The sequence below is a fragment of the Miniopterus natalensis genome, chromosome 14 (genome assembly GCF_054644295.1).
Source record: "Miniopterus natalensis isolate mMinNat1 chromosome 14, mMinNat1.hap1, whole genome shotgun sequence".
In the NCBI taxonomy this organism is placed as follows: Eukaryota; Metazoa; Chordata; class Mammalia; order Chiroptera; family Miniopteridae; genus Miniopterus; species Miniopterus natalensis.
The window spans coordinates 44,368,096-44,389,551 of NC_142094.1; the positions used below are offsets into that span (position 1 = coordinate 44,368,096).

The window sequence follows — 21,456 nt, forward strand, 5'->3', positions numbered from 1 at the left end:
TTCCGTTTGTGATTTCCATACCATTGTTTCCATACCAGACTTTGATGATTTGGTATCTGTGTTTGCTGCTGTTTTTTCCATAATCATACCTAAGACTTTATTCAGAAAATTACCTCTGAACCTTTTTTTCTCTTCTTTAAAGGTAAATCTCACCTGGCTATTGTGCAGCGAGTAAACAATGAGGGAGAGGGGGATCCATTTTATGAAGTTCTGGGAATTGTCACCTTAGAAGATGTGATTGAAGAAATCATCAAATCCGAGATTCTAGATGAAACGGATTTATACAGTGAGTAGCTTTCCCTGAGAGTCATTTCCCCAAACCTTTGCTTTTTCAGTCATATTTGTGAGTCCTCTGTCATCTCTCCAGTTGTCGTCCACCTCTGTTTCCAGTTATGCATTGTGTGTGTAGGTTGTGCACAACCTGTCAGTGTACCCAGTCCCTTCACCAGAGGGGGACCAGCAGAGCAGGGGCAGGTCCTATAATGTCAGCGGATAATGTGGGTTTTTTTTAAGCCAGTTGCTTCTAACCACTGATCTGGGCATTACTTGCCCTCACCAGAAAACTCATTTTGCACAATTAGGTAAATTGTTTTCAGATAAATTTCTATTTCTACTTAAAAAGTGAGGGGATTTGTTAAATTGATGGATAGCAAGTTTAAATTTTCTTGCTCCAATGGATTGGGGTAGAAGTGAGGTTTGCAAGTGTGGTTTTGCTGGGGCATGGTGGTGAGGTGGAGGTGTAAGAGGCAAGGCGGTAGAGTACACAATAAAAATCTGTTTTTCCGTTTCTTTGCTTCTCTGCCTTCTTTGGGGTTCGGGTGGGGAGTAGCTTGGATCAGGGGAGGGGAAGGGAAGTATCCTCACCTGTTTGCCCAGGAGTAGGCTAGATCTGGGGCTGAGCGTTGAACCTGAATTCTGTCCTATTTAAGTCCACAACTGGATCATTGGACTGTGGAGCTTAACCCTTCCTCAGCCTCACTCTTAGCAAAGTAACACTCTTTCAAGAGTTCCATAATGTCGAAGATGGCCCAAGGCCTGAGATATTTGGGGTCTCAAAGGTGAGAAAGAGAAAGAACACTTGGGCGCTGTTTGTCCTGTTTGGTTTTTGAACATGATTGGAAATGGATCATTTAGATGGCCTGGGGCACTCAGGACAAAGCCTGCCTTGCTCAAAACAGAGTGATTTTATTCAATTCCACTAGAAGGGAATGGCCCTCATTTTAAAATTGAGAAAGTTTTCCATGTGCCCTTAAAAGAATACATTTTGTGTTTAGCCAGTGACCTGCTTCTGCAATGTATCTTGTTTTTTCCTCACGTTTGTAGAGTGTTCTTAAAAAAACGCCAATGTCTGTGTGGCTCTGACACTAGAGAGGAGTCAGAGTCTCATACTAGACAATATTGTCCTGCATGTCTACATTCTTTCATTGCTCTTCACGGTGACTGCTTAGTGCCAGGTGTGTGTGTGTATATTTATGTGTTTCCCAGGGGTAATGCTCATCATAAGAAAGATAATTTAGACATTTATGAGAGCTTATGTTTGTACTTGAGTGAACTTTTCAAACCTTGGTTAGAGTGATTTCATACAGAAGAGTTGCCTAATGTAACTTACTGATATGAAACACTGAATGTGTGGTTTCATGTATATTCTTGATTAAATAGGTGATCAGGGATGATGACTTTTGTAATTAGAAAATTATTTTAAATCTTTGTGTTGATTTATACCGTCACATTCTCAAAAGAATTTGAGATAGAAGAAAATTACAAGTTGCGATCACCTTCTCCCCAGGACTAGCCTAGTAAGCCATCTGTTTTGCCCCAAGCATGAAATAGTAGTGCAAAGATTTTTGATTTTTGGAGAAAGGAGAAAGCATTTGGGATCTTGTCTTTAATCTGGTGTTTTTCTTCATCATTATTTTGTCCAGAAAAATCCTTGAAAACAGATTTTGCCTTAGACCTTCTAGATCAGGGGTTGGCAAGCTACAGCCCACGAATGCCTACAACCTGTTTTCGTGTGGCTCACAAGCTAAGAATTTTTAAATTGTTGAAAAAAATAAAAAGAATACTTATTTTGTGACATGTGAAAATGATATGAAGTTCAAATATCATGTGCGTGATAGTTTTATTGGGACACAACCATCCTGATTCATTCACATATGGCTGCTTTTGCTAAACAGCAGAGTTGAGTAGTTAAACAGAGACTGCATGGTCTTCAGGGCCTGAAATACTGACTGTCTAGTCCTTTACAGAGGAAGTTAGCTGAACTCTGTTCTGGATCACTTTCTTCATTTTTCCTTGACCTTGGGGATCTCGTGGTCTGGGGTAGCAGTGAAGCTAACAGATGTTAATTTTTGTATGTGTTTTTATTGACTTTTAGAGAGAGGAAGGGAAGGGGAGGGAGAGAGAAAAACCCCCACATTGATGTGAGAGAGAAACATCGATCAGTTGCCTCCCGCATGCACCCTGAACCGGCAACCTTTCAGTGCATGGGCCAACGCCCAAGCAGCAGAGCCACCGGGCCAGGGCCACAGATGCTACTATTGAAGTGCTGTTCTATGACAGTGTTTCTGTTTGTTTCTTAAGAGATTTTGCTTGTGTATTTGTTTTCTCTTTCAGCACAGGCTAGGAGCCTCTTTAAGGTGGCAGGGACACACTTCCCTTGTGTCTTCGGTAGCACAGTGATTGAGGACCAGCATACATCCTCTGCTGCCATGTGGTTCTACAGGTTCTGTGAGGGGAGTTTTTGTCCAAGGCTCCCAATAATGTACTCGTAAGGGCTCTGCAGGTCTTCCTGAGGCATATTTATAGTTGCTTCTAATCAGGTTGCCTGTTATTTACTTTGGAATGTGTTAGAGCCATGCAGCACTGATTTTATGAAGATTCTCTCTCCCTTCCTCTTTCCATGTGATGTGTGTACGTAGAGTGCCCACACTCTGGGGAGAGAGCCTAGCCTTTCCAGGATATTTTGTTCTTTTCATTTAAGAAGAGCCGGATCTAATGAAGTGCATTTTCTCACTTTTTTCCTTATTCTTTCCGCAGCGGATAACAGAACGAAAAAGAAAGTGGCCCATCGTGAAAGAAAGCAAGATTTTTCTGCCTTCAAGCAGACAGACAGCGAGATGAAGGTTAAAATATCACCACAGCTTCTCTTGGCCATGCACCGTTTCCTAGCAACAGGCAAGTGCAGCTTATCACAGTCAGAAATCTCTACCAACCCTGGAGAGCGTTTCTCCCCCACCACTGACTGGGGTGGGCTGGGGGTGGAGACCGGGAAATGGGGTGAAAAGTAATGCCACTTTTGTGTTTTGTTTTTTGTTTTGTTTTGTTTTAGTTTTGTTTTTTTCTTTTTAAATTCTCTCCTCTCCTATGTTCAGTGTCGGCATGAACTCCCTGAGACATTTACCAGGGGTGGACCAGTAACTTAGAATTGGTCTGAAAGGTAAGGATGAATGTTAGTGCCACACTGCATGTGAACAGTAGGCCAGGTCATCTGCTTCCAGCTAAGTCCATGGGAGAGCCAGCTGGCGGAGTAGGCTGACAGTGAGCCAGACACCACCTCATTGTGTGCTGGACAGCTGAGTAATTTTCTCTTCAGCTTGCCTTGGAAGGACAGTGGATATCAGTGATAACACAGGTGCTATGATTTGCAAAGAAGAAAAAATAGACTTTCAAAGTTAAACCTCTATCTTTTATGGTTTTAATGAAATCAGAAATTCTAAGAACTTTGACATGGATTTCTTGATGGCCTCTTCAAATCAGATTGTTAGCTTGGGCCCATTCCAGGAGGCAAGTGTGAACAGTATGAAAACCACCAACTCAGCCAGCACTGACTGCTCCAGAGAGGTCAAGGTTGAGTGAACGTAAGAGACTGACTAACCCTTCTCACATCCCCAGTGGCTCTCTCGGTGAAGAGTGAGCTCTGTTGGCCAGGGGAAGTGTGAGAAAATCTGAAAGTGCCCAATGACCTGTAGAAGACGTCTTGTGTCCAAGATGGGCAGCCAATACCTTTGAATTGCATGCAGTGTACTTAAAATATTTTGAAAAGAAGGCCAATAGCAGCCACATGATGGGATGTTATACACAATTTAAAATCATGTTTTCAGATAATGGAAATGCTCACAATATAGTATTTACATGGGAAAATACTTATAATTTACTGCAAAGTGAGAAAAACCAGGATATAAAACTGTGTGTATAGGAAGATGTAGTTGTGTTTTTTGTATGTACACACACACACAGGCACACATGCCTCGACAAGGAACTGGAAAGAAATGCTCATCACCAGTTGCTCAGAGTAGTTATAAGTGGTTGGTTTATAGGTAATTTTTTTATTGTCCTTTTTAGCTTTTTCTGTATTTTCCAAAATTTCTATAATGTACTATCTTATCTTAATACAAAAAAGCACAGAAGCTAATACAGAATTTATATTTTTCATATATAACATAATTTTAAAATTTTTAAACTTATAAACAGTATTTTTAACTTACTCTCTATTCCTTCTCTAAATGTGATATTGTTCATCATTTAAGAACCGCAATTTAAAACTAAATGTTATCCTACTCTGCCTCTGAGATACCATAAAGCCCAGTTTCAGTCTAGCACCCATAAATCAGTATTTTAAGTAAAATTGACGCCTTTGTAAATATAGATCAACATGTTGCTTTTAACCGGCCAGTTGGAGTGCGTGTTACTGCGTGCACGTGCCTTGCTGTTGTCCCCAACCTCCCGTGTTCCTCGTTCCCAGACTGTGTCGGGCGTCGGGCAGGTGACTGGGAGTGAGCTGCGGGCACTGCGTGTGCATCCGGTGCTTGTCTGCACCCGCACCCGCACCCACACGCGTCCTGACCGCTGCTTCTTCCTTGGCTGTGGCTGGACGGTCCGACTACTGTGGCAGTTGGGGGCATCCCGACCGTCCGGGAGCCTGCTTCTGGCTCATTTTCGTTAGTATCAGTCAGAAAACTAGGGCGCTTTTATAGAATTGAAACCCATCACACAGGTTGAACAGGAAGAATTTTCAGAAACAAACACGAACATTGAGCATTTTCCAATTTCTCCCGGTGGCTCTGCCCCGGTGGGTCACCAAACGGAAGTGTCGTTAGTCCGCATTGCGTCGCTTCGGCCCCAAGTCTTCTTGTCATCCAAGCAGCGCATCCCCGGGCTGGCTGCGTCCGCGGAGGAGTAACGGCAGGCTTGTTTGTATCTGTAGAAGTAGAGGCCTTCAGCCCATCCCAGATGTCCGAGAAGATCCTCCTGAGGCTGCTCAAGCACCCCAACGTCATCCAGGAGCTGAAGTACGACGAGAAGAACAAGAGGGCGCCGGAGCACTACCTCTACCAGCGCGGCCGGCCCGCCGACCACTTCGTGCTCATCCTGCAGGTCAGAGGGGCCGCCTAGCGCCCGCCCCCGAGACTCGGCGTAGGGGGCGGGGCCGGGCTCTGCAGCCGGAAGTGGGACAACTTCACTTCCTTGTTTGCGGATCTGTACGATAACTCTGACGTAAAGCAATGTCGGTAGTTACTTTAACTTCCAACACCGAAGGGCACGTAGTGACTGCCGACGCCCTGAGGCGAGTGAAGGCTGGTGAATTCAGTTGTTAGTGTTTTTTGAAGACTTTGGGGAATTACCGGCACATGTCTGAATCTTGGCTGGGAATTGGAAATTTAAGTGTCTTGAGTTCCTTGGGTCCTTTTTTAATCTTTTCTTCCCCGTTCTCTCGTCAGGATTTGGTCTTATAGCTTCCTGGAGATATCTTCCTATCTCTTCTCTTAACACCAGCAGAATAATCCATTTATTGTTGTTTTCATTCCTGGTTACTAACCCGACTCCTTTATGGAGGAGCTGATGTCATAATCACAGCCTCTCATGGCCATGGCGACTGATTCCTTCTCACTACCGCAGAATCCGCTGTATAAGGTCGGTCCAGTCTGAATCCTCCTTGGGGCTTTGGTGCTTGAATTCACAGGAGACCCTCATAATATCACAGTTGGACTTAGTAGAACACCGTCCTTGGCACGGATACCAAGGTGAACATAAAGTGCTAGTTTTATTCACTTCTCCTACCTCTATTGATGAATTACTTTATAGGAACTCTTGAGTTTATTTCAATACAAGAACACTAGCCCCTTAAGCACTCTCATATTTCTTGCTTACTTCCAGGATATGAAGTGGAGGCGTCATTGTAAGAGTGTAATCAGTACTTGGTAGGCCCTGAAATTTACATGAGTCCAGCAGGGTCCCAATTATCTAAATGAATTAAGAAGGTTCTCTTTATTTGAAAGGACTCTTATCAGATATCTACGTGTCAGAAACTCTGGAAAGTGCTGTGTCTCATGTCCCATGTTTGGACGATTTTGTGGCATCTGGAAGCAGAAGTGAGGAACTGTAGAAAAATCCATGGGTTAACTGGTTACATGCCACTTTCATAGTCTTTCTGGGAAACTTCTGTTGGCAGGGTTTTCTAATTCAAACCCAGTTCTTCTACTAACCTTAGTTTCATTCAGTTCTGAATTTTTTTTCTTTTATGGGAGATAGACAAGCTCGAAAGTCTGAGGGGACTGTGGGGAATTTACTGCAGTGAGGGAATAAATATTCATATTTCTCATAAAGCTAGATGTGAGTATTCCTTAAACCTGGAGAAACTGAATTACACTAAAAATGGTTATTTAGGACAAATTTTGAGGATTGACATTGTGAATTTCAGTAGTAATATTAGAGACTATGAGGCTTTCAATTGTTGATTTTTATGTAGTTAGCCTTCATGAAGCTGTGATTCAGTAATGCTCTGTTGGTATATAAGAAAGTCATTTCCTGGCTTACGGCTCGAAAAATAAGTTTTATGAAAGAGGGACTTCATAATCCCTGTCCATTTATAAGTAAACCCTTTAATATAAAGATATATATTAAATGTTTTTATAGATTTCAGAGAGAGGAAGGGAGAGGGAGAGAGAGAGAAACATCAGTGATGAGTCATTGATTGGTTGCCTCCTGCATTCTCCCTACTGGGGATGGAGCCTGAAACCCAGGCAAGTGCCCTGACTGGGAATCGAAATGGCAGCCTTATAAAGATATTTTTGACAAGGCATTTATGTATATGTACCTGCATTAGAATACCTATGTCATGTGTATATTTATATAAATGTGACCAGTTTCCTGAACTGTTGAACTGATGATGTCATGGGGTTTTATAAACAGAGTAACTGCTGGATTAAAAGGATTTGTGGAGGTGTTTAAATGATAGTTTGGTGAAAATCATGTTGCTGCGGGCCAGCCAATTACTTGAGGTAGCCAGAATATAATAAAATGAAATACTCTGTCAATCTAGCATAGCTATCAGCATTTACAAAGTATGTTCCACCCTAAAATATCAGTTATAAATATAAATACAGATTACAGAGCATGTTACCTGCATTTCAAGGGCATTAACTGAGAAGACAGCAGCAGTACCTGCCTTCCATTCCTGGCTCCAGTGCTGAAAAGCTGCCCGCTTCTGCACACACGAGAACAAAATGCTTTAGTAATTGATGTTTGGAATGTAATTATAAATAGAAACACATCGCTTCCCGTTTAAACCCGAGATGAAATAAAGGCTGGTTTATTCAAAGTAAATGATTTAAGTAAGTTAATTAAAAGAATATAAGTTACCAGGCACATATCTCTTACTTCATATGTATTAAAGGCTACACTTTAAGGTTTATCTGAAAAAGTAGATTTTTAAGCTAAAACGTATTGGAGGATCCATTAGGACAGTGATACAAGCACAATAGTGAAAAAAAACTATTGACTCTACATGACTTAAATAACATAACAAAATACATATATAAAAGTAGAGGTGGACAGAAATATAATTTTGGTGGAAATTTTTCCCACCTCCGCAAAAGAGCAAATATACCAAGTAAAAGTGTTAGTTTTGAATTGCATGATTAATAAAATAAAATTAACAGAAATTTGGAGAAAATGAAATGTAAAGCCAGAGGATATACTATTAAAAAGTTTTACATGACTCATAAAAATTGATTTTTTACTATTATGTCACATGGAAATTTCTAGTAAACTCAGAAAGATAGAAATATAAAACTACATGCATAGCCCGGCCGGGCGTGGCTCAGCGGTTAAGCATCGACCTAGGGTTCAATTCCCAGTCGGGGCACATGCCCAGATTGCGGGCTGTAGCGGATCAATGACTCATCATTGATGTTTCTATCTCTCTCTCTCTCTCTCCCTCTCCTTCCTCTCTCTGAAATCAATAAAGATATATTTAAAAATAAATAAATAAAAAATAAATAAAACTACATGCATAGATCATACTGAAGTAAAATTAGACATAAAAATGCATAATTGAGACATACTAAGCCATTTAAAAATTGTGATTAATTCTCTTATAAAAGTTTTAGATGTAAGGTGCAGAAGGGTATATAATATGCTCTCATTTGTGTAAAAGAAAAAAGCTGCATTTTTCCTTTTACATACACATACACACACACACAGACACACACATGAAATGTCTCTGCAAGGTTACTCAGGAAACTGAAACAGTGGTTGACCTCCAGGCCTGGGAATAGGGTGAGAGGAAGACTTATTTTTCCCTTGGAAAAATTGTTAAAAATAACACTGGTGGCAAACTAAAACCCTAAATAGCATCTGAATTAGGGAGAAAATGTATAGAATGTTATAAAATATATAGGATATCATAAACTATTAATGTCAACGCCATATGTGCTGTTTGTCAAAGTTTTAAGAAATTGTATTCCTCTAAGTACTTAAATAAAAAAAGGAGTAGATACCTATAATCATCTAGAAAAAGAGCAAATGAACAAACCAGAAAAGAACAAGTTAAATAATAAAGATTCTCACGAAAATTTTTAAATGAAAAAGCCTTACAATCCATAAAAAACATCAAAATTTTGGTTCTTTTAAAAGATTAACAAAATTATTATTCTATTGGCATAATTTATGTGATAAAAGAGGAAAAAAACAAAATGAGTCCTCTCCTTGCCCCCCGCCCCAAAAACAGCTGGAATCAAAGGAATTGCTTGAAAAATGAAACTCCATTTCTGTATTATACAAATAGAACAAGATGGTGTAATCGTCAAATGCATTCTTTAAGACCAATATGGGCTTAACCTAAAGTCTGACAATATGGGCCGATCTCACTTGTCAACATAGATGGAGAATTCCCGAATTAGAGGGAGCAGGTGGAGAACAACATACCCGAGTTATTCACTGTGACTCACTGAATTAGGTTTATTTTAGGAATGCAGGTTAATTAATAATATAAGTACAACAAACCCCAAATATGCTACATTAATTAGGAAAGCAGAAAAGAAAAATATCCTTATGCTTGTATCAATAGTGCAGGCTCTTTCGCATTCAGCACACCTGGGTCTCTGTGCCCAGTGCTGACCAGACCCTCCAGCCCTTGGCTCAACTGGGGCTACTTGGAGTTTGTACAGTATGTTGTGCTGTTGCTTGGCCTCCACTGGATATGACTGAATTATTTATGTTTAGTTTTCCTGTGTTCCTTTCACTTCAGCTCAGTGCTTCTCACACTTTATTGTGCGTAGGAATCCTTCGGGATCTTGCTAAATGCAAACCATGACTCAGCAGTGCCTGGGGTGGAGTCTGAGGTGCTGCATTTCTAACAAGCTCCCAGTTGAGTAAGTAGCAGGGCTCAGTTGGCCATAGTGACTCAAGTAGCAGCTTCGTAGCATGGCAGTGTGACTGTGAACACGAAGGCAAGTGCTGGCACCAACATCTGGTGGGAACACTTGGTTAGAAGATGGTCAACCCGATGGTCCAAAATATGTGTAAATAAATTTTGACTATCAAAGAGTTTTAAAAAATTTAAACGTTTATGAATCAAACTTGCAGAGCCCCAGGACTACACCTGCAGGCTCCAATATTTTTCTAGCAGAAAAATATTGCTAGAGAATGTTTGAGTGCCAGTCACTGAGGCCGCGAGCAGACATCTTTGGGTCGTGCCTCCCCTCTTACTGGGACTGCTGGGCAGTGCTGGTGAACACAGCCTGGCATTTGTGCCCCTGGCATTTAATGAACAACTTTTAGGTGTCACTCCCCACTGAATACTTCATGGCGGTGATTTAAAAAACAAAACAAAAAAAGAACTCAAGAATGAGCAGGAGTCCAAGTAGATGCTCAACGGATGGCCTCTGAGGACGTCCTCAGTCTCCACGAGTCCTTGGCCTCCGCTGACCACTGGATCGGGTTTGTGCCGACCAGGATAGTGTGGCTCCCACCCTGAGGCCAGCTGCACCCAGACTGCTGGGTACCTGTGGATGCTTAGAAGCTTTGAGAAGAGTTATCTGATTTCTTCCCCCGAGGAAGGTGGGATCTGTGATGGTAACTTCACTCGGGATGCCAGCTTTGCCTGGGACAGTGAGGCTCCTCTCCTGTCAGTTTACCAACGTGATGCCTTAGTGCCCTTCGAGAGTCCATCTGTCCTGTCAGAGTTTTTTGGTGATAAGCTAGAGTAAACTTGTGGATGGTTCAGAAGTAAAATTGATATGTAGTGCCTTCCTTACATGGAAAAGTTGTTATCTGAGAAGACACCCGATTGATTTTGAGCCAGGCAAGCCATTTCCTCATTGGGATGGGGGGAGGGGTACTTTGTATACTGGTAGGTTTGCTTGAAAACTGTCACTCTTGGAGCTGTTAACACACATATATGACTAAAAGATGTGTATGCTGGATGTTTCTAAAACTTGCCTGCAGAAAAGCTTCACTTATGTAGAGAGGGATCCAGGGCTGGGCGGTGTGGGGGTTGTAGAGTCATAGAATGTTAGAGCTGAAAGAACCTCGGGAACCCTTTAATCTATTGCAGTTTATGAAGTAAAATTAGTCTGGTGCAGTGGTTCCTAATGCTCATACCTGACAAACTGTTCACTGGTTTGAGGCAGTGAGAAAAATGAAGACAGTTGCAGGGTCATAAAGCTATATGTATGCAGTTTAAAAACCTGTCAGTTATTCTGAAATTACATATTTTGGCGTTAAAACATCTGATCTTTTATGAAGTGATGATAACAGATAGCTGTGTTTTTTAAAATCTATGTTATGAACTAAAAGTTGGTGAAACCTCTCTCTGTCTCCAGTGTTGAGGACAGAGCCACGTTTCACTAGTTCTTGGAATGCAAAGCTCTAGGCACCGCCCCATGTCTCGGCCTTGTCGCTCGATGGCTCTGGACCCCAGGGGGAAGGTAGCTGCCCTGCCCTGCTCGGGCGTCCCCAGAGGAGAGACCAGCTGGAATGGCTAAAGCCTCCAGCGTTAGTCCTTGTGCAGCTGTCCGTGTGTAACCAGTGTACTCACAGCCGCTGCGACTTTGGGGCGTTTCTGGAGCGCCCGGGGCGCTGTTGTTCGCGCCCAGCCTTAAAGCAGGACTCCCGGGCCCCCCTGCCTGCTGGAGTCGCTCGCAGAGCTTTATTCAAGTTCTGCTGCCCAGGCTGCACCCACACTAGTTAACACAGAATGCCTGGGAGAGGGAGCCAGACAGCAGTTTTGGTTTGTTGTTTGCTTTTTAAATCCCCAGGTGTTTTCAGTGCACAGCAAGGGAGCCTCTGCTCTTGAGGTTGCCGGGCAGAGGCTCCGAGCAGGGGGCCGTGAGTGCTTCCTTCCCCAGGAACTGCCCTTCCCGTTGGGATTCAGTGTGTTTTGGGGAGTTACTATTGCCCTGCTGGTTCTGACAGTAGATCACAAAAGAACTGTGAACTGACACACATTTGCAGGGACACAGAACACAAAAGATCCTGTAACTCGTCAAACAAATTATCCAGGTCAGCTGGACTCCTTGCAGATGGGTCATTGTGAGTCTCTGTTGCACTCGGCCCTTCCTCGACTTCCTGCTCAGAAATCCAGGTTCTGAGACCGTCCTGCAGCCACTGTCCCCTCCTTCCCCTCCTCTCTTAGGGGACCTGCCTCCTCTGAGGTCAGACACTTGGCCCTGCATCCCATCCTTTCCCGCCAGCCTTTGGCTTTCGCTCCCTCAGTTACCACCTCTTCTCCCTCCATACTTCCTCCCCTCATTGCCCTCCTGTGCGCCCTGGATTCCCTGATCCTAAACCGCCTTCAGTGGAGCGCAGGCGCCCCCCCCCCCCCCCCCGGGCCATTTCTCTCCCTGTGGACCTGCTGCCTGTGCTTTCTCCTGCCTGCTCTCCCTTCCCCCCCACCGTCTGATTTCTTCAGGACAGTACTCCTGAGGGCCACCAGCAGCTCCTGCCACCATGACTCTGACCTTCCCTTTATGTGTGAGGTTCTTCCCCCCTCGTTTCTGTGGTAACACAGCTGTCTAGCTCTACTTTTGTCTGTCTTGTCCTTTGGTCCCGTATTGGTTTCTGCCTCTCCTCCTACTCTTGGTCACGGGCTGCACCTTTTCTCTTTCCGCTTACTGTCTCTTATCCACTCTCAGATCTCCAGGTCTGACCTTTCTCCTGACCTTCAGGCTTCACTGCAGCCTTTTGGATGGACTCTTCAAAAGGCCTTTCTCGCCCCTTTTTATTTAAAACAATTTTTTTTATTTATCTTCACCCAAGGATATTTTTCCATTGCTTTTCAGGGAGAGTGGAAGGGAGACAGAGAGAGAAACGTCGAGATGAGAGAGATGCATTGATTGGTTGCCTCCACGGCACCCCAAACAGGGCGGGGGATTGGGCCTGCAACCGAGGTACGGGCCCTTGGCCGGAATTGAACCTGGGACCTTCAGTCCGCGGGCTGACGCTTTAACCACTGAGCCAACTGGCCGGGGCAAATGGCCTTGTTCTTAAAGGGAGTGTGTCCTTTCCTCCTGGCCCCCATCATGGACGCAGCCCCTTCCCCGCTTTCCCATCTCCTCTCAAGGTGCCCCATTTTCCATTCACTCACAGCAACTTCTGTTGTGATTCCTGAACCCCCCCTCTCCCTTACCCTTCTTTCTCTGATGGTTTCACCAAATTATGCCCTTTCCTTATCCATACTGATCTTTTCCCAGTCCTATGGTTGCCACTCTAGTGTAAGTCTAGGCTTTATCTTCCTGAAACCTGTTCCTCTGCTCATGCACCTGACCTCACCAGCCTGCCATTCAAGGAGCGCATAGTCTCATCTGCTCTCCAAACTGCTCTCCAAGCCCATCTAGCCCATCTTCTCCTGCAAACCCAGCGGGCCTGGCAGTCTGCCGTCACCCCCTCGACCTTCCTTCATGCTGTTCCTTCTCTTGGCTCAATCAAATCCTACTCCTCCTTAGATTTTTCCTTCCTGTATAAAATTATCTTTATAATTTTTTTGCTGAATTCTTTATATTCTTATTGTCTTTTTCCTCATGTAGAACTTCGCTGCTTTGTATCATTGATTTTCATGTGCTCTCCCCTCCCTCCTGGACTGTAAGCTCTTCAAGGTCAAGGACTGTCTTCCCACAGCATCTGCTCTAGGACCCTGCATGGTCAGGTTTTCAGCACCTATGGGCAGGTTGATTTTAATTATGGGTGAAGTTTTCAGTTCCTTTCTTACAGCAAAAGGATTGCTATAAGAACCTAAAAGAGAGACAACAGATAGTTTTCTGAAGTGATTTGAGAAAGGTCTTCCATAATTGGGAATTAGTATAGAAAAATAGGGAAGGGAGTGACCCAAATAATAAAGTTTGCCTTGGTGGGTGGCATAGTGTAGTATCTAGGTTAAGAGCTCATTCTTTGATTAATCTTTCTGAGCCCCCCACTCCTGATTTATAAGAGGGGGGCAATTGTGTCTTCTTCAGAGAGTTGTGAGCATTAAGTGAATTAAAGCGCTGTGCATTGCCCACACAGTTCCTCTTCCATACATGGTACCTTAATTTTTGTTCACCCATCGTAGAAGATACACCATAAAGGTCCCCTGTCACTGAGAGTCAGGGCCGTTCTGAACCTTGGCTTGGAAATCTAGAAATGCAGCTCATTTGCTAGGGCATTGTAGTAGCCCAGAATGTACATTGAGCGTCTCCCACAAAGGGATCATGGTGGACCCTAATGCTATAGGGGGGAGTAAGGAAGGCACAGTCAGCCTGTCCCAGGGGAGCTGATAGGAGTGAAGGAGATGTTGTAGACAACTTAGAGAAAGGGAAGAAGAGGGAAAACCCTAGGAGAGGTTCTGTCCTGATGGAAGGAGACTTTCTTCAGATGCTTTTCCAAGACAGTGAGGAGAAAGTACCAGGTGTTGCAGTGCCTCTGGGGAGTCTGGAGAATGGGACTGGCCCGCAGGACATCTGTGCGGTTGGTCAGGGCATTGTACTAGTGAGACAGGAGTTCACCCCTGGGAACCAGTTTAGTCTTCTCTGTTCCATGGCCACAAACCATGCTGACCCTTGACCCCGACTCTGCTCCGACTGGGGCTCCTGCAGGACAGCTTGGTGACCACCTGCAAGCATCTTCTCAGTGTTTGCCCCACTGACGGAGTAAGAGCGTCACCTTGTCATGACCGGGAGGGCTCCTGCAGAATCCACAAGTAAGGGTGCTGGGAAAATATTAAGTGGACAAGAGAAATGAAACATCACACTTTCACTGCCATCTCTGCATCCCCAGCCAAACCTAGTTTTCATATTTATGACAAATGAACCCTTTCCTCTAAGGGGGAAGGTGATCAGAGGCTTTACTTCCTTGGGATTGTAGGGGAAGGAATTCAGACAGAATCTAAGGACCAAATCTTACCTAAGTTTGCAAATAGTAAATTTATGTACTTGGACTGAAAATGTTCCCCTTTTCTTTTCACAGGGGAAAGTGGAAGTAGAAGCTGGGAAAGAAGGTATGAAGTTTGAAGCCAGTGCTTTTTCCTACTATGGTGTAATGGCCCTTACAGCCTCTCCAGGTGAGTTGCCTTCAGCCTCTGAGGGCAGGGCCATGCTTTAGGAAACAGCTCTTCTCTGGTCACCTTCCTCTCTCTACCGGCCAGCTAACTCTGTTTATTTACTTCTTGAACTTTTTATTGAAGTATATCATGTATACAAAACACCTGCACAAATCATAAGTATATGCTTCTGTGAATTTTCACAAACTGAACATGCCGGTGTAAACCACACCCAGGTCAGAGACAGAACATCCTCGACCCCACAGGACCCTCCGCCACTAAACGCCCTTTCAGCCACTGTCCCCCAAATTAACCGCTGTCTGACTTCTGAGCATAGACTAGTTTTGCCTGTTCTTGAACTTTATATGGATGGAATTACACAGGATGTATTCGATTGCATCTGGCTTCTTCCACCCAGTATTGTCAGGAGTGCCGATACTCTCTTCTCCTTGCTGTGTAGTGTCCCGTTGTGCAGGTGTGCAGCGATACATTTATTCTTTTCATTGCTAATGGACATTGGGGTAGTTTCCTGTGTGGGGCTACTGTGGATTGTGTGGCTGTGGACACTGTTGTAGCTGTCTTTTGATGAATGTGTGCACCTCTATCAGATCTGTATCCAGGAGTGGAACTGCAGGGTCACAGGGCATGAGGGCATCTTCCGCTTTAGTAGCTACTGCCCAACACTTTTCCAAAGTGGCTGCAGCAGTTCACACTTGTACCTATACTGAGGAGGGTTCCTCTTTGCTCTGCACCCACCACTTGGTATTGTTGAGTCATTTAAATGTCAGCTATTCTGGAGGTTTTTCAATTTGCATTTTCCTGAAGATGAATGAGGTTGTTAATATATATTTATTGCCTATATCTAGCTCTTATCTAGAGAGCTGGCAGTTGAGTCATCCAGCTAGGGGTGTGTGCCATCAGGTGTTAAGTGCTCTGAGCACAAGATGCCAGCAAGTAGTGTCTGTCCTAGTAGGAATATGGACACAGATACCTGGGTCACCTCTGGGGTGGGATTTGAATGGTCCCTCTTAGCATTGCTTGCTTGCCAGGCGCGCGCGCGTGTGTGTGTGTGTGTGTGTGTGTGTGTGGTGTGTGTGTTTCTAATGCAGACTAGAGCAGGGCAGGCAGGTAAACAGAGGTGATTTAGTGCCACCTTGTGGCCAAATGTCAAATGACACGATGTGCTAGGAAACAACTTTGCAAACCTCAAACTTAAAAATAGCCTGTCCTAAAAAAACACTGTCACTTCTGAAAACCAGTCTCAAAGGAGGAGGGATACCTGCAGACAAGTCTGTTTTTGTGGTGTTGGTCCTCATCTGTGCCACATGATGTCTCAGGGACTGAGATGTACAGTTAGAAAGCCAGGGAAACGTCAAGAATTCTCTCACATTTCCAAACCTCCCCTGTCCCAGATGTATCTTCTCACTATCCCTGGGCAGGGTTTTGAGTCACATAGGCCAGTGTCCCCATTGTCAACTGCCAAGCAATATCCAGTGTCAACACAACCCTGTCTAACCCCACTTAATTGGTGTCTCCTGTAAACTCGAAGGTGATCTTCTGTTTTCACTGCTTGTAAGGAGACAGAGAGGTTCATAACCAGGCTGAGAAGACCTGAGTTAAATCCTCAGTTCCATCATTTAAGGTTGACTGACTTTGAGAAAGGCCTTTGGCTTCCTCATTATTAAAAGGTTATAAGTTATGTCATGTGATTGCTGAAAGACTAGAATGTGATGATCCTCATGCGTGCTTTGTCACCTTCAACACACAAGAGGAAATGTTGGTATAACAGGTGTTGAGATTATCACTAGTATTGGCAACAAACCTCAAATTAGCCCAGGCGAACAGAATCAGATTTATAAAGTGATTTTGAAAAGAAAGCTGGAGCCTGGCTGGCGTGGCTCAGTGGTTGAGCATCGACCTAAGATCCTGGAGATCAAGGTTCGATTCCCAGTCAGGGCACATGCCCGGGTTGCGAGCTCCATCCCCAGTCGGGAGCGTGCAGGAGGCAGCCGATCAATGACTCTCATCATTGATGTTTCTCTCTCTTCCCCTCCTTTCCTCTCTCTGAAATCAATAAAGACATATTTAAAAAACACACACACACAAAGAAAAGCTGGAAGAGCACATTGTACATTTTTATTGAATACTGGTTCTTGAAGCAAATACTGGCCAGTTCATACTGAACTATGGAGTCACGTAAGGGTAAGTCCCATTCAGAGAAGGCCGTGAAGAGCAGGCCTTCCTTCCATACAGAAGACTGGAGGGGCTGCCTGCCTAGTTTGGAAATGCCGGAAAGGAAGGGAATACTGGTCAGATTTGGGATTTTGTATGTTCGAGAGATGCAATTAGTACAGTAATCTCAAGATAATATTTCTATTAATTTTGATTGCCTAGGAATATCCTACAGTAATCTGTTATCAAGATCTGCCCAGTTATATGTCAAGTATACCTCAATTTAAAAAAGCACCCCTGCCTAGAAAATAAGACCCTGCCCAGCATGGCAGTGTTGACTGGACTTTTCGATCAGATGTCTGAGAAAGCAGCGATGAGGACGGCTGTGTTCTGCCACTCCCAGGAGATCTGTGCATGACGTTCTTTATTTACTTGCCCTAACACTTTGAAATTTCAAAACTATTCCAAAGCAATTCAAAGTATCAAGTCAAAATTACAGTCAGATTAATTAAGGATGTAAATGAATTGAATATCCAATTGCTTGCCACAGATTGGGATGCTGTAGGCTGTGTGGGCATGAGTATCGGGGTGCTGGCCCAGGCAGTCTGGGCCATGCTCTTGGACCCGTTGGTTAATTGAGCTCTCCTTTTGTGCAGCTAGTTGTGATTTAAGTCCATAAGAAGAGCACGTTTTGAGCTGTAACCCAATTGGGTATTAATGGCTTACGAGATTTCTATGTTAGTAAAGAAGCATGTGAACAGGATTTCGGCCTCCCCTTGTGTTCCTCTTCCTGGAAAGCGGTTTGTCCTTTCTTTGTTTATATAATGTCACATAGGCTTTTCCATTCCTGGAATCACTGGCTCATATTTGTAGGACTGGTATCCACTCCTGTCCCCTGATTGCAGAGATCTCCTTTCTTGCCTTTCGATATGGTCTCACCCTGTTTTTCTCCATTTTTCAGTTCCTTTGTCCCTGTCTCGTACCTTTGTTGTCAGCAGAACAGAGTTGTTAGCAGCAGGTTCTCCAGGTAATTCTGCATGTTTCCTTTTCATAATTCTTCTGATTGCCTCCCTGGACCCCCACAAAAGCCGTCTTCGGTTTGTCTGTAAGCTCTAGCAGTCCACGTTTCTGTGCCTTAATAGTGAGCTGTCCAGGAACGTGTAGGCCCACAACTGATGCAGAAAGGGTTTGGGATGCTGGGAGGGAATCTTGGGACACAAACGGTGATGAACACAGAAAGGGACAGTGGACTGTCAGTGTTCCTTGCCTGTCCCACCACAACGCTGACCTTGGCTTTTCCGGGCAGCCAAGGCGGCTGCTTTGGTTCTTTCTCTGACCTCAGCAGTCATGGTGTGTGAGGCAGAGGTCCCAAGGACTCAAAACCCGAGGATGCCTCTACAGAACGCACAGCCGAAAGCCTGGGGGACTGTGAACTTTCCTGGTGACCCGCAGCATTCCCTCTCTGGTCCTTCCAGCATCCGTGCGAACGGGCTGCGTGTATTCTGCCCTCTGTCAGGCAGGTGGCCCCGCTGCTCCTGTCTCCCCTCTGTTTTGGAGTCAGTGCTGTGCACATTCCTACCCAGCAGCTGGTGACTGCCCTGCAGGAGAGTTGGTTGTGCCTGGCTCATATATCCAACTGCTAAAAACGAAGGCAAAGGCTTAATCTTTCTTTAATTAAAACTGCTGGGCTTTCCTATTTGATAGTACAACTTTTCTCTGTTTATTTTGTTCCATACAGCTTAGGTTTTTAAAAAATCTGACTAATGAAATTTGTGTTTCATAAGCCAGTTTCAGCAAAACTCTAAAATGCTGATGTTTGGCAGAGGAGGCAGTACTTGTCATAGAAACTGTTCCCTCAGATCTTTGCTCTGAAAACTTTGGGGTATTTGGGGGTAAGGGATTATTCATAAGGCTATTTGAATCAAACCAGTTGGCAGACTGTATGTACATAAACATATATGTGTACACACACATATATATGCATATAAGTATTATTTATGCATATGTATATGTTTTTTTCTCTCCCCATTTTATTTGCTGGCATCTGCCACCTATTTAAAATGTCATAGAAGCTGAAGTAGAGTGACTTTTGGATGAAGCTCATGGAAGTGTCATCTGTTTTTTATATTTCCCATAAAACTTAAGAGATTTCTCAGCTCTGCCTGCTCCATCTGAGCCGTAACAGAAAACCACATTTGTGGGTCCAGGCCCCAGGGATGCTGGCAGGAGTGTAACATGACTCCTAAGAAATGGGTGGACTAAACCAGTGATTTCCAGCCCGTTGCACAGGTGCCTAGGGCTGGGGACCTTGCTTTATTGTATCTTTCTAGCTTAACTAGCAAAAAAGGGATTCCTAGGTAGGATGAATTTAAAAAGCCAAGACAAAAAGCAGAAAGAAAACAGTTCTGAGAAGGCATAATGAGGAATTAAAATTGAAAGTTATTTTCATAATTGTCTACAATTTTGGCACATAAATTTGGCAACAAAGCGTGACCTGAACTAGGGGAGGCCACGTGGAGCCTTTATTCCCCTTCCAGTGAGTATACATACAGCTCACTGCACGTCGAGGGAAGGCTGGTCCGCTCCTCCAGACTGTGGCTGTGAGGCCGGGCACTGGGTCCCTGGCAAAGGAGAGGGCTCCTCACAGCAGCAGAGGCAGCCGGTGAGAGGAAGCCGACTGCCAGAGAAAATGCCCCGAAACCCTCCTGAGGAGAAAATGACAGGGGACTCGGAAGTACTGCCTCAGGCCTCAACATCTACCTGCCAACACACAAGTCTGGTCAATAAGCAAAGTGCCCTTTAAATGCTTCATTTTTATTACTTTTAAGTTGTAACACACAGAAGTGAACAACATTTTGAAGGTCTCTGTAGAAATGGTGATGTGATTTGGGGCTAAAGCTCAGGGATACAGTGGGATCTCTTGTTTCAAAGAACTGGAATCTGTGGGCTGGGTGAGGTGACTGCAGGCAGGAAAGGCGCACGGCGAGGGCAGGCGCACGGCGAGGGCAGGCGCACGGCGAGGGCAGGCGCACGGCGAGGGCAGGCCTATGGCGAGGGCAGGCGCATGGTGGGGAGGTCTGGAGGCTGCTAACGGGGAGGAACGTAATGATGTTACTCCGGCTCATTTATCGGGTACTTAATGGGTGTCAGGTGCTATGCTGAGCACTCTCTGCATTACCTCACTTTGAATATTCCTCAGACCACATAAGGTGGGCACTATTACTATCTGCCTTTTACAGGTGAGGAATCCGAGGCTTTGCAAAGCTGGGGTATCTGATCCAAGTCCTGCTCTGCTGAACAGAAAACATCTGATCAGTTATTAGTTCGCTTCATTCTCTTAGAACATAAGTGGAAGCAACAAGAGGAACTGCTACTTTGAGTTAAATTTTGACCTAAAAATGGAAAATTGGTTCATGAGTATTTGCCATGTTTTGTTCTGGGTGTCATTTTAGGAGGGACATTTATGAATGAAGTCTCAGATGGTGGTCAGGATGGGGTTAAGGGGGTAAAACACATGAGATGAAGAAGAGTTGAAACACTTCATTTGGAGAAGAGATTTAAGGAGAACATACCATCTTTGAACTTTTAAAGGCTATTTCAAGTAGCAAGGGACCGAAAGTTACTCAGCTCCATAGAGTGGAGGCAGATTTTGATGGGCATGATGGCAGATTTTCCAGTAGCTGAAGAGTGGGACCAGCCAGGGGCCAGCTCCTCTGTGGCGCATCTGTCAGGGATACATTGCCAAGAGGAGCCAACCATCAGATGGGAGAACTGATGTAATTCAGGACCTGTCCAGTGTAAGACACCTGGTCAGTATTTGTGGGATAGATTTGACTGGGAATCAAAAATGGAAGAAGCTGTGGATCTTATTTTAAAGGAATTTATATCAGAAGCTGTGGTAAACTTCCCTTTAAGAGCAGTATCACTTAGACTCACCTCACTGTCCTTTTACTGTCAGTCTCACTGAAGAATCACCCAGCACCTAAGGTAACTTAATCAAACCTTTTAAGGGTTTGGTGTCTCCTAGTGTTGAGACATATCCCAGCTGTCTGATGGGGATTTTATTGGAGGTAGGGTATGATCCCTTTAAAACACGTAGTGATTCTTTTTATTTTATATACATATATATCTTTATTGATTTCAGAGAGAGGAAGGGAGAGGGAGAGAGAGTTGAAACATCAATGATGAAAGAGTCGTCATTGATCGGCTGCCTCCTGTATGCCCCCAACTGGGGATCAAGCCTGCAACCTGGGCATGTGCCCTGACCGGGAATCGAACCATGATCTCCAGGATCCTAGGTCGATGCTCAACCGCTGAGCCATGCCTGGCCGCGCACCTACTGATTCTTGAACATCCTCAAGAGTCCTTTGCTTTTGCTTCTGGCTTGGGCCTCGCTTCCCCTTGGCCTGTGCATTTCGTAGCACTTGGCGATGCTCCTGACCTAGGGGTGCGTCACAGGGTCTGTGCTGTCAGCGACTCAGGGAGGACCGTGT

The 21,456-nt window shown here is 44.4% G+C and overlaps 1 protein-coding gene across 2 annotated transcripts in view; it reads left to right on the plus strand.

Annotated features, from left to right (window-relative positions):
• The window catches only part of CNNM2 (cyclin and CBS domain divalent metal cation transport mediator 2), a 90,536-nt gene that overhangs the window by 66,760 nt on the left and 2,320 nt on the right, over positions 1-21,456 (plus strand). Inside the window, exons 2-6 of one of the 2 annotated variants that reach the window (XM_016220008.2) lie at positions 143-286; positions 3,037-3,174; positions 5,204-5,373; positions 14,719-14,812; positions 17,925-17,990. In XM_016220008.2, the coding sequence (XP_016075494.1) occupies positions 143-286; positions 3,037-3,174; positions 5,204-5,373; positions 14,719-14,812; positions 17,925-17,990 (612 nt within the window). The remainder of the gene's footprint in view (positions 1-142; positions 287-3,036; positions 3,175-5,203; positions 5,374-14,718; positions 14,813-17,924; positions 17,991-21,456) is intronic. The other variant, XM_016220009.2, reaches the window with a different exon arrangement.